Source organism: Ornithorhynchus anatinus, chromosome 5 (assembly GCF_004115215.2).
Source record: "Ornithorhynchus anatinus isolate Pmale09 chromosome 5, mOrnAna1.pri.v4, whole genome shotgun sequence".
NCBI classification, from domain to species: Eukaryota; Metazoa; Chordata; class Mammalia; order Monotremata; family Ornithorhynchidae; genus Ornithorhynchus; species Ornithorhynchus anatinus.
In genome coordinates, this window is record NC_041732.1 from 97641938 (window position 1) to 97655266 (window position 13329).

A 13329-nucleotide genomic window follows, 5' to 3' on the forward strand; every position below is an offset into this window, starting at 1 on the left:
TGAGCTTACAGTCTATAGGGGGAGATAGACCTTAATATAAATAAACACATTACAGATATGTATATAAGTGCTGTGGGGCTAGGAAGTTAGGATGAACAAAGGGAGCAAGTCAGGGCAATGCAGAAGGGGGTGGGAGAAGAAGAAAGGAGGGCTGAGTCAGGAAAGGCCTCTTGGAGGCCTTGAAGTGTGGGGAGAGCAGTCGTCTGTCAGACAGAGACAGGACATGGGCGAGAGGTCAGCGGCAAGTTAGACGAGATTGAGGTACAGTGAGAAGGTTAGTGTTAGAGGAGCAAAGTATGCAGGCTGTGTTATAGAAGGAGAGTAGTGAGGTGTGATAAGGGTCAGGGTGATTGAGTCCTTAAAGGCAATGGTGAGAAGTTTTTGTGTGATGTGAAGGTGGATGGGCAACCACTGGAGTGCCTTGGGGAGTGGGAAAACATGGTCTGAATGTTTTTGTAGGAAAATGATTCAGGCAGCAGACTGGAGTATTGACTAAAGTGGGAAGATACAGGAGGCAGGGAGGTCATCAGTAAGGCCGATATAAGAATCAAGGAGGGATAGGATAAATGCTTGGATTAACATAGCAGCAGTTAGGATAGAGAGGAAAGAATAGATTTTAGCCTTGTTGTGAAGGTAGAACTGATGGGATTTAGAAATGGATTAAATATGTGGATTGAATAAGAGAGAGGAGCCAAGGTTACAGGCTTGTGAGACATGAAGGATTGGGAAAATCGGGGGGAAGTTAGGGTTTAGGTGGAAAGACAAGGAACTCTGTTTCGGACATGTTAAGTTTGAGGTGATGGGAGGATATCCATTCAGAGATGTCTTGAAGGCAGGAGAAAATGTGAGACTGCAGTGAGGGAGTCAAGGCCATTGGATTTGGCAAGGAGGTCCTTGGTGATCTTTGAGAGGGCGGTTTCTGTAGAGTGAAGGAGATGGAAGCCAGATTGGAGAGAGTCAAGGAGAGAATTGGAGGAGAGGAATTTGAGAGTCTACAGCGGGTGTAGACAGTAGCTCAAGGAGTTTGGAGAGGAAAGGTAGGAGGGAGATGGGGCGATAACTGGAGGGAGCCAAGGGGTCAAGGGAGGGTGTTTTTTAGGATAGGGGAGACTTGGGCTTGTTTGAAAGCAGTGGGGAAGAAGCCATCGGAGAGCAATCAGTTGAAGATGGCAGTTAGGTAGGGAAAAAGGGAGGGGACAAGTGTTTTTGTAAAATGCAAAGGAATGGGATCAGATGTGCAGGTGGAGGGGGTGGATTTTGAGAGAAGGCAGGAGATCTCCTCTAGAGATACTGCTGGGAAGGATGGGAGAGTTGAAGAAGGAGCAGGATGAGGGAAGGACTGGGGAGGGGCAAGGAGAGATTTTAGGGCTCTCATGCCTGATAGTGTCAATTTTCTTAATAATGTAGATGGCCAGGTCACTGGTCATTGCTCAGTAAGTCGCGATCCCCCTCTGACTAAGGGAAGAAGGAAACAGGAAGCTGCTCTGCGGTGAAGGGGAAAGCCTCCTCTCTTGGTCTCCCATCTTCTGATCCTCAGACTCCAAGCTTTAAATGAGAGTTTAGTGGGCAGATATAGCTAAATCTGCAGCTCACAGCAAATGGATGTCGTGAATGGATGCTTGCTATGTGCTGAGCGCTGTACTTGGGGGAATACAATACAAGTATTTGGGGGTGTACTATACAACAGAGTTGGTAGACACGTTCCCTGCCCGCAATGAGTTTACAATCCAAAGGATATGTTTTTAAAGCAAAATGTAATCTGTAACACCAGCAGACTTGAGCATTAGGCATTTCTATCGCAGTTTGTTTAGAAATCTAGGCAGATACTCCTTAAGTCTTGGGAACCAGCTGCAGTTTTCAAGATATAATGCCCATAGGAGATACTTTTTCTTTTTCATTTGTCCACCGCAGCATGAATTTCTTTCGCATGTTCCTCTTAGCAGACCAAACAATATTCAGTTTTTTCCTTCCACTGAGTTAAGTAAGCAAAAGTAGACTATCAGGGGTAATTACAAATTCTCTATGTAAATGCTTCATGTCTTGTTTCAGCATTGTTGTTTGTAAAAATCTGATTGCATAAAGGATTGGGAGGGTAGAGAAATAATGAGAGGTAAAAGCCTGCCATTTAGGCCAAATGGAAACAAAATATAAAAGCTCACGTCCTCTGACATATGTTTGGATTGCAAGCCGTGTACTAGCTCAGTTGGACGTTTAAGGCTGACCTGGGCCCTGTCCAAATTCCAGATAACAAGAGTCGGTTATGGAACAGATCATGGCTGTACGCGAAAAAGTCCTTGCTTTCTTGATATCAACTTAAACCTTTGCTTGTTGTTTCCTTCCCACCCCTCACTAGAACACCACAGTGCCTGAAGCATTTCAGGTTGGGAGGAAGCTTGAAGCAGTGGACAGGAAAAATCCTTCCTTGGTGTGTGTGGCCTCCATCGCAGACATTGTTGAAGACCGATTACTTGTGCACTTTGACAACTGGGAAGACAGTTACGATTATTGGTAAGGAGTGTGGCCCCAAATTGGGCATGCCGATAGTGGTGAGAGGTTTAACTCAAGAATATCCATGGAGAATAATAATAATAATAATAATAATGATGGTATTTGTTAAGGGCTTTACTATGTGCCAAGCACTGTTCTAAGCACTAGGGGAGATACAAGGTAATCAGGTTGTCCCACGTGGGGCTCACAGTCTTAATCCCCATTTTTCAGATGAGATAACAGAGACACAGAGAAGCGAAGTGACTCGCCCAAAGTTACACAGCTGACAGGTGGCGGAGCCAGGAGTAGGACACACAACTCTGACTCCCAAGCCCGTGCTCTTCCACTAAGCCACACTGCTTCTAGAGCACGAGTATGGGAGTCAGAGGACTTGGGTTCCAATCCCGGCTCTACCACTTGTCTGCTGTGTTACCTTGGGCAAGTCATTTCATTTCTCTGTGTCTCCGTTTCCTCATCTGTAAAATGGGGGTTAAGACAGCTCTATGTGGGACCTGGGACTATGTCCAAGCTAATTATCTTGAAACTACCCCAGTGTTTAATACACTGCCTGACATATAATAAATCCTTAAGAAATACCATAAAAAAACCAGGAGTAATTCTTGGGATTGCTGCATTGCTTTAGTCTTTAAGAGATGGAGTAATGAATTAAAGAGGAGAGGAAAATTCCTCCAGCATTCCCGGAGACATTAACTAATGAGACCACGTTTGAAATGCTGGTCTCGGTTCCGGTCACCTTGCTATATTTAGACAAGTTAGTTCAGGAAGTGTGACTGGCGAAGGGGTATTTGATTCTCTGGGGATTGAAGGAACTTGGTTTCTTTTTCCAAAAAGCTTTGAGAAAATAGGTCTGCAAATTAAAATGAAAGGGTTTGGAGGAAACTCTTCAACAGCCTATAGATGGCAGGGAACATGGATGCTGAAAGACCAGCAACCCAGCCCACATGCTTCGCTCCTCTAATGCTACTCACTCTACCATCATCTTGTCTATCTCACCACTGACCTTTTGCCCTCGTCCTACCTCTGGCCTGGAACTCCCTTCCTTCTCACATCTGACAGACAATTACTCTACCTTCAAAGCCTTATTGAAGGCACATGTCCTCCAAGAGGACTTCTCTGACTAAGCCCTCATTTCCCCTTCTCCTACTCCCTTCTGTGTCACCCTAGCTCCCTTTATTCACCACTGGCCTCCCAGTGACTTAAGTGCTTGGCTTAAGTGCTTAAGGACTTAAGTGCTTGGCAGAGTGTGACACAACAATAAAACAGACACATTCTCTGTCCACAACAAGTTTACAGTCTAGAGGAAGAATCAGGCATTAATATGAGTAAATACATTAAGGATAAGTCCTGGGAGGCTGGGAGGCCGGTGGTGAATAAAGGGAGCTAATCAGAATGCTGCTCTGCATACAGTACATGGTCAATAAATATAATTGATTGATTGATTGAGAAGACATGAGTTCTAATCTCCACCCTCTTGACTGCTTTGTGACCTTGGGCACTCACTTGACTTCTCTGTGCCTCAATTCATCTATAAAATGGTGGAATCAGTTCCTCCTCTCTCCAACTTAGATCGTGGAAGCAGCATGGCCCAGTGGAAAGAGCCTGGGCTTCGGAGTCAGAGATCATGGGTTCGACTCCCAGCTCTGCCATTTGTCAGCTCTGTGACTGTGGGCAAGTCACTTACCTTCTCTGTGCCTCAGTCACCTCATCTGTAAAATGGGGATTAACTGTGAGCCTCACTTGGGACAATCTGATTACCCTGTATCTACCCCAGCTCTTAGAACAGTGCTCTGCACAAAGTAAGTGCTTAACAAATAACATTATCATTATTATTAGATTGTGATTCCCATGTGGGACAGACTGGATCAGTTAATCAGTCATATTTATTGAGCTTTTAATGTGTGCAGAGCACTGTACTAAGTAAACACTTGGGAGAGTAAAATAGAATTGGTGGACAAATTCCCTTCCCACAAGGAGCTTACTGCCTAGAGTGGGAGACATGCATTAATATAAATTATTGAAATACAGATATAGATGTAAGTGCTGTGGGGCTGAGGGTGCTGTGAATAAAGGATGCAAATCCAAGTGCAAGGGTGATCCAGAAGGGAGAGCAAGTAGGGGAAATGAGGACTTCATCCAGTCTGATAATCTTGTATCTATGCCAGTGCTCAGTACAGCACCTGGTATACAGTAAGCACTTAATAAGTAGAACTAAAAAACAACATGGTACAAATGAAAAACAAAACAAGATACTGAACTTGGCTGTAGAAATGTATGACCACACTGAATGACCATCCTGCTCAAGTGTTGCAGCCACTGGAAGATGATAAATTTTCAATCCAGAGGGCAGTTGATTCTGCCTTTGATTTAAGAAGCCAGTGGTATATTTTTTCCTGAACTCTTTAAAGGGTTATGAACAATGACAAAAAGAAATTTATAATCCGGTTCTCTCCACCTCCCCCCACCAAAAGGAGGGCAAAAGGGTGGCCTCTCTGAGTGGGCTCTGTCAATTGATGCCATGTCAGGCTTGGGGCTTGTTGGGAGGTGGTATAGGGTCTTCCATCCCCATCCCACAGGCCAGTTGCTTAGCGTATGGGTTTTGATGTATTTATTGTTAATCTCAGCACTCTAATGGCAATTTTAGTTTTTCTCTTATGCAATTATCCTCATTTATATTCTTCTTGTACCCCAACCCTCCATAATGGATTCTTTCTCCATTCACTTTTAGAACCGTCTGTGATTTTTTTTTCAGGTGTGATTTTACCAGTCCATACATCCACCCTGTTGGCTGGTGTCAAGAAAATGGGCGAACGCTGATAGCACCCCAAGGTGAGTGAGCCTCTTACTTTCTGTCTTCTCTGTTGATGGCATTCCTTTGATTGGCATTACTGTGATTCTATTGTTATTGTGGGAACAGTATTACTAGGGCATCGTTCAAAGTGAAAGAAATATTCAGCTTTCATGTCCACAGAGGAGCTGAACTTGGGCCTCTCACACAAGTGAGTGGAAAGAGCCTGGTCCTGGAAGTCAGAAGGTCTGGCTCATTCATTCAGTAGTATTTATTGAGCACTTATTGTGTGCAAAGCACTGTCCTGTCACATGTCTGCTAGGAGACCTTGGAAAAGTCACTTCACTTCTCTATGCCTCATTTTATCCTCACAACATTTCAGTAAGCAAGGGGGAGGTAGATGTTGTGCCTATTTTAGTTGTGTATCCTTGAGGAAAGAGCATGGATCTAAAAATAAGACTGTTCTAATCCCATCTCTGCCACTTGCCTACTATGTGACCTTGGGCAAGTCACTTAACTTCTCTGTGCCTCAGTCTCCTCACCTGTAAAAGGGTGATTCTATATCTGTTCTCCCTCCCACTAAGACTCTTTGAGCCCTCTGTGGGCTTTGCCTGACTTGATTACTTTGCATCTATCCAAGTACTTTTTGGTGCTTGTCACACAAAAAAGCACTTAACACATTCCAAAAAACCTGGGGTAGATAATTGGCTTGTTGAAATTTTTCTGTGAAGGTAAGGAACGTTACCTAGTGGATAGAACGCGGGCCTGGGAGTCAGAAGGACCTGGGTTCTAATCTCAGCTCCACCACTTGTCTGCTTGTGACATTGGATAAGTCACTTACCTTCTCAGTGCCTCAGTTACCTCATCTATAAAATAGAGATTAAGACTGTGAGCTCCATGTGGGACAGGGACTGGAATACTTTCCCTCTTCATAGCCCTCTTCCTCTTCCTGCCTCCTTAACTTTTTGCTTCCAATCTCACTAGATGTGGACACAAAAATGTTTCAATCTGTGGCTTACTTGCCATAAGGAGACTTGAACAAAACAGTCAATCAGTGTTATATTTTGAGCTCTTAAAAGATTTTAAATATAATTAAATAAGTTGAGGATTAAAATAAATCAATCTTAAAACAACATTTAAGAATCCATCGGTCTAGGAAGATTTCGTGGAATGTTTAATTTTGATCCATCAAGGATGCATTTAGAAAGTATCTCTCATGTATGCTGGGATGCCTTGTGCACCTGCAGAGAGAGCAAGTCTTGCCTTCCAATTTCTCTGTTGATAGAATGCCCTTTACATTCCCTCCCAGCTTGTTCTCAGCGCACTCCAGGATAGAATTTGAATGCTCACTTGAAGCCCAACACCCTCATCTTTTGGCACCAAGTGATTCTAGAAATAGTCTCTGCAATCCATCATGAGACTAAAGCACAATTGCCACCATCATTGGCAAATAGTAGGATGAGCCAAAAAGCCGATGAGGCAGAGGATTGATTGCTCTTGGAGGATATGAAGAGTGGATTAATTTGGTTGTAGAATGAATAAAAAGCATCAGAAAATAGAACTCATGTTTATCCCTCTCAAGGGGGAATGGGTTGGACCAGGTCTACTAACTCCATCATACTCTCCCCAGAACTTCTTAGAGTGTTTGGCACATAGGCTCTCAAATACTATTGAGCGAAAGGTTGATTACACTCCCTTCTGCGTCTCCCTGACTTGTTCCCTTTATTCACTCCCCACCTCCCAACCCCACAGCACTTACGTACCTATCTGGAATTTATTTATTTATATTGATGTCTATCTCCCCGTTTGGACTGTAAGCTCGCTGTAGGCAGGGAATCTCTGTTATATTGTTATATTGTACTTTCCTAAGTGCTTAGTGCAGTGCTCTGCACACAGTAAATGCTCAATGAATACAACTGATTGATGGATAGTCATGTAACCATTGGCCCCCACCACTCTGAGCCCCTCATGCTGGAGATCAGCAGGCCCTGCGGGGGTGTTGGAGGGAAGGGGTACGGTGAGTGTTGGTGGTGATATCGGCTGTGGTGGCAAGTGAGCTGGCATTCGTGGGCCAGCGGATGGAATGAGGGCAAGCAGGTCTGCAGAAATGGCCACACAATCCAGGGCCTTGAGGGGACTAAGCAGGGTGGCCTGGTGGAAAGAGAGTGGGTCTGGTAGTTAGAGGACCTGGGTTCCATTCCCAACATTGCCACTTGCCTAACTTTGTGACCTTGGGCAAGTCTTTTTTTGTTTTCCTCAGTCACCATATCTATAAAATGGGAATTTAAATCCCTTTTGTCATCCTATTTAGACTCTGAGCCCTGGATGTGATAGGGGCTATGTCCAGCCTGATGATCTTGTGTCTACCCTGGAACTTAGTACAGTGCTTGGCCCAGAATAAGTATGTAATGAATAGTGTGGAATGTGTCTGTTTACTGTTACATTGTCTCTTCCAAGTGGTTAGTACAGTGCTTTGGGCACAGTATGTGCTTAATAAATACGATTGAATGAATTGAATGAATGAAAGAATGCAGAGCACTGTACTAAGTGCTTGGGAGAGTAAAATATGATGGTAAATAGAGGCATTCCTTGCCCACAACAAGCTGACAGCCTAGAGAGGGAGTCAGCCATGAATATAAATAAGTAAATTACAGGTATACCACATTAATTATTACTAAGGTGGGAGAGCGTGCTCTATACTGTGAGCCTGTTGTGGGCAGGGATTGTCTCTCTTTATGCTGTATTGTACTTTCCAAAAGCTTAATACAGTGCTCTGCACACAATAAGCACTCAATAATATGATTGAATGAATGACTGAATGAAGGAGAGGTGAGACTGTGGGAGAGAGCAACCGACAAGGAAGCAGTGGCTGGGGTAAGGGCAGAGCCCAGGCCCTTCCCTCCGCTTCCTGACCTGGCTGCCCCCTCCCTTCCTTCGTCCCTCCACCCCTCCTAGATCTTGTTCGTATACCAGTGCTGTATTCAGTCTGGTTCTGACTTACTTGGAACACTAAGTACCTCCCATCAGGGGTGTAACTTGGCCTGCTCTTTCTCTCGATACCATCCAAGGCCGTGGAGGGTGAGCCATTTCTGCAGCTGTGCCTACTGCAACACTGGACTATGGGGGAATTCAGAAACTGGGGCAACTTGATGTGTCCTGGAATGCTCCCAAAAATGCAATAGGATGGCAGTTTATGTTGAAAAATTGAGTTTAGTGCACTCATATTATGAGAGCATTTAACAACATAGGACAGTGAAAGAGAATAATAAAGGATCTCTTGTTCTGATTAATTTTAGAATTGATTTCTAGATAAAATGCTAGTTACTGTTTTATGAGTAATGGAATTTATTGAGCACAGGGTGCAGTGCGGTGTGCTAAGAGGGAAAGAACAATAGAAACCTGAGAACCATTTCCTACCCACAGTAAGAAGCAACGTGTGCAGCCTAGTTTGAAAGAACATGGGCCTGGAAGTCGGAGAGCCTGGTTTTCTGAGGCCCAGCTATGCCAGTTACTTGCTATGTGACCTTTGGGCAAGTCATTTACCTTCTCTGTGCCTCATTTTCCTCAACTGTAAAATTCAATACTTGTCCTCCTTCTCCTTAGGCTGAGGCCTCATGTGGGAAGGAACTTGTCCAACCTGATTAACTTGTACCCCCGCGCTTAGAAAATGCCTGCCCTGTAATAAGCACTTAACAAATACAGTAAAGAACCATGATATTAATTTTAAAAAGAGATTATACTGTCCTTGTAGATGTTTCCATCAAATCAAGTAATTCCTCATAATGTCCTTTTAGGCAGTTTCACTAAGAAATATGACTTCTTTCTCCTATCCACATCTCAAGATGAGAATATCTGGTACATGTGGATTATGTCTAATCTTCTAGACTGCTAACTCATTGTGGGCAGGGAATGTGTGTGTTATATTGTACTCTCCTAGCACTTAGTACAGTACTCCTGCACACAGTAAGCACTCAATAAATACGACTGACTGACTTGTTCATGGTAAAAGATATGTTATTAGTCAATCACACTTTCACAACCAATTAAAGTTGTGTGTTCGGGTTAGAGCAATAAATTTTCGTTCTACGGTCTAGCTCCTCTAACTGAATTAGACAACTTGTTTCAACTTCTCTGAACCTCACTTTCCCTCTCTGTAAATGGGAATAATATCAGCTCTTCTCTGCCGCAATAGTGAGGTAAGAACCAGCAATATTGTTCTAGATACTTAGGAATACCGAAAAGTATACACATGAACTTGGTCTTAATAGTGAATAATAGAATGTGGAAATCACTTTGAATGATTAAGAAGAGAGTCTAGTGATCCAGAGATATTGTAGTGGATATTCTCCATCGTAACCTATTATTAATCTTCCTTTAATCATTTATTTCCTAGGATATAGGGTATTTTATGCCACTTAAGTTATTTTTCTGTAAATTGTATGAGTCTGTTCCATCAAAATTTTAATGCCTACAGATTTTACATCCAAATATATTTTATAATAGCAATCATATTATTGTCAGAATAATGTATTTTCTATATCCGTCAGAGTTTGTAACAATTGGCTCTTCAGAGAGCAATTAAAGTACTTGAAAGTAGAACAGCATGTGCATCTTTGTCATTGCTCTACTGTAGATTTGAAATCTCAAAGTTTCGAGATTAAAAAAACTCTGAAAAAACAGGAGAAAAGGTCAATTTTTCAAAGCAAATAGATCAATCAGTGGTATTTTTTGAGTATTCTGGCTCTGCCATTTTTCCTGCTGTTGACCCTAGGCAAGTTTTTTAACCTCTCGGCCTCAGTTTCTTCATGTAAGATGGAGATTAAAGATATGAGCGCCATGTGAGACAGGGACTGTTTCCAACCTAATTAACTTGGATTTATTTCAGTGCTTACTACAGTGCTTGGCGCATACTAAGCACTTAAATAATTATTTCATGTCTGAGGCCAATAGGCTTTTCCCCAAAACTTGGTTAGAAGAACTCTCTGGGCCAATAGAACAAGACACATCCCTAGCTAAAATCCCATCCTCATAATAATAACAACAACTAGAGTACTTGTTAAGTGCTTACTAAGTGCTAAGCACTGTTCTAGCTCTGGGGTAAATACACATTAATCAGGTTGGACACAGTCCCTGTTCCACACTGTTATTCCCCGTTTTACCACTGTAGGAAGAGAGGCCCAGAGAAGTCAAGTGATTTGCCCAAGGTCACCCCACAGACCTGGGGAGGAGCTGGAATTAGAACCCAGGTCCTTCTGACTCCCAAGCCTGTACTCAGTCCACTAAGCCATTCTGGCCAGTGGCTTAGCAGAAAACTGTTTCCCGACCACTTGGCTTCTTTCAATTTGGTCCCAGTCCTTAGACACGATGACTTCAATTCTCCAAACTACAGTTCCCTCAGAGACCAGTGCTGGGTGTAACCAAAGGAGCTTTTCAAGCTTTCTCCTTTTCAATCAGTCAATCAATCAGTGGTATATATCGATCGCTTACTGGGTACAGAGCACTGTTCTAAGCACTTGGGAGACACCATGCAAGAGAAGTGGCAGACTGCCCATAATGTGTTTACAGTCTAGATTCATTCATTCATTCATTCAGTAGTATTTGTTGAGCACTTACTATGTGCAGAGCAGTGTACTAAGCGCTTAAAATATACAAATCGGTAACAGATAGAGACAGTCCCTGCCCTTTGACGGGCTTACAGTCTAATTGGGGGAGACAGACAGACAAAAACAATAGCAATAAATAGAATCAAGGGGATGAACATCTCATTAAAACAATAACAAATAAATAGAATCAAGGTGATGTTCATCTCATTAACAAAATAATAGAATCAAGGTGATGTACATCTCATTAACAAAATAAATAGGGTAATAAAAATATTGCTGAGGGGAGAGGGGGAGGAGCAGAGGGAAAGGCGGGGAAAGGGGAATTAACTGAGGGGAGGTGAAGGTGGGGGCAAAGAGGTAGCAGAGGGAGCAGAGGGAAAAGGAGAAGTTCAATCTGGGAAGGCCGCTGGGAGGAGGTGAGCTCTCAGTAGGGCTTTAAAGAGGGCAAGAGAGTTAGTTTGGAGGAGGGAGGACATTCCAGGATAGCAGGAGGATGTGGGCCAGGGGTCGACGGCGGGAAATAGGCAAGAACAGGGGATGGTCAGGAGTTGCGCGGCAGAGGAGCGGAGCCCTCCGGGGTGGGCAAGTAGAAAGAGAGAAGGGAGGAAAGGTAGGAAGGGGGCAAGGTGGTGGAGAGCTTGAAGCCTAGAGTGAGAAGTTTTGTTTAGTGTGGAGGTTGATAGGCAACCACTGGAGGTTTTTAAGGAGGGGAGTGACATGCCCAGAGCGTTTCTGCAGGAAGATGAGCCGGCAGCAGAATGAAGAATAGACTGGAGTGGGGAGAGACAATGAGGAAGGGCGATCAGAGAGAAGGCTGACGCAGTAATCCAGCTGGAATATTATGAGAGCCTGTACCAGTAAGATAGGTACATTTGGGTGGAGAGGAAAGGGCGGATCTTGGCGATATTATAAAGGTGAGACCCGGCAGGTCTTGTTGACAGATTGGATGTGTGGGGTGAACTAGAAGAGCTGAGTCAAAGATGACACCGAGGTTGCGGGCTTGAGAAGACGGGAAGGATGGTCGTAGCCATCCACAGTGATAGGGAAATCAGAAAAGAGGACAGGGCTTGGAAGGGAAGATGAGGAGCTCAGTTTTGGACATGTTGAGTTTTAGGTGACAGGCAGACATCCAGGTAAGAGACGTCCTGGAGGCAGGAGGAGATAGGGGGAGAGGACAGGGGCAAGAGATATAGATCTTTTTGTCATCTGCATAGAGGTGATAGTTGAAGCTGTGGGAGCAAATGAGTTCACCAAGGGAGTGAGTGTAGATGGAAAACAGAAGAGGACCAAGAACTGACCCTTGAGGAACTCCTACAGTTAGAGGATGGGAGGGGGAGGGGGAGCCCGCGAAGGAGACAGAGAATGAACGGTCAGAAAGATAAGAGGAGAACCAGGAGAGGACGGAGTCAGTGAAGCCAAGGTGAGATGAGGTGTGGAGGAGAAGGAGATGGTCAGCAGTGTCAAAGGCAGCTGAGACGTCAAGGAGGATTAGGATAGATTAGAAGCCATTGGATTTGGCAAGAAGAAGGTCATGGGTGACCTTAGAGAGAGCAGTCTCAGTAGAGTGGAGGGCATGGAAGCCAGATTGGAGGAGGACCGGAGAGAATTGGAGTTAAGGAATTCTAGGCAGCGAGTGTAGACGACTCATTCTAGGAAGCTTGGAAAGGAAGGGTGGTAGGGAGATAACACGATAGCTGGAAGGGGAAGAAGTGGGGTCGAGAGAGAGTTTTTTAGGATGAGAAGACATGGGCATGTTTGAAGGCAGAGGGGAAGAAGCCATTGAGAGTGAGCGGTTAAAGATAGAAGTTAAGGAGGGGAGGAGGGAAGGGGCATGGTTTTTGTAAGGTAAGAGGGAATGGGGTCAGAAAGCACAGGTGGAGGGGGTGGCACTTGCGAGGAGGAAGGAGATCTCCTCTGAGGTTACTGCAGCGGACAATGGGAAGTAGTGGAGAGGTTGGGAGGGTGGGGAGGCAAAGGAGGAAGAGGGGGGAAGTAGGGATCCTATTTTACAGACGAGGAAATTGAGGCACAGAGAAGTCAGTAATTTGCTCATCACCGCAGCAGGCAAGTCTCAGACCTGGGATTAGAACCCAAGTCCTGTGACTCCCGCAGCCCAGGCCTTTCCATTAGGTCACACTGCTACTCTGAATCAATACTCACTCCTATTTTATTGAACACTTACTGTGTAATGGAACACTGTACTAAGTGCCTTAGAGAGTACAATAAACAGGATTTGGGGGAACTTGTTCCCTGCCCAAGTGAATTTACAGCCTAGGGGCCCCATGCTGGCACCTCCGGATTTGAATTTCTGCCCGCTTGCTGAAGCCACCCTGAGCACAGTGACATTGTCATAAGCCACAGAAGCTACACAGGGATCTATGACATGAGTACGCTGTATCCTGAGGATAGAAAAACTCTAGAGGTTGCCCATCC

At 44.3% G+C, this 13329-nt stretch overlaps 1 protein-coding gene across 1 annotated transcript in view; it reads left to right on the top strand.

Annotated features, from left to right (window-relative positions):
* Window positions 1-13329, top strand: part of L3MBTL4 (L3MBTL histone methyl-lysine binding protein 4) — a 437216-nt gene that overhangs the window by 116704 nt on the left and 307183 nt on the right. The window contains exons 9-10 of the mRNA XM_029064475.2: window positions 2354-2508; window positions 5258-5334. Coding sequence (XP_028920308.1) covers window positions 2354-2508; window positions 5258-5334 — 232 coding nt within the window. The remainder of the gene's footprint in view (window positions 1-2353; window positions 2509-5257; window positions 5335-13329) is intronic.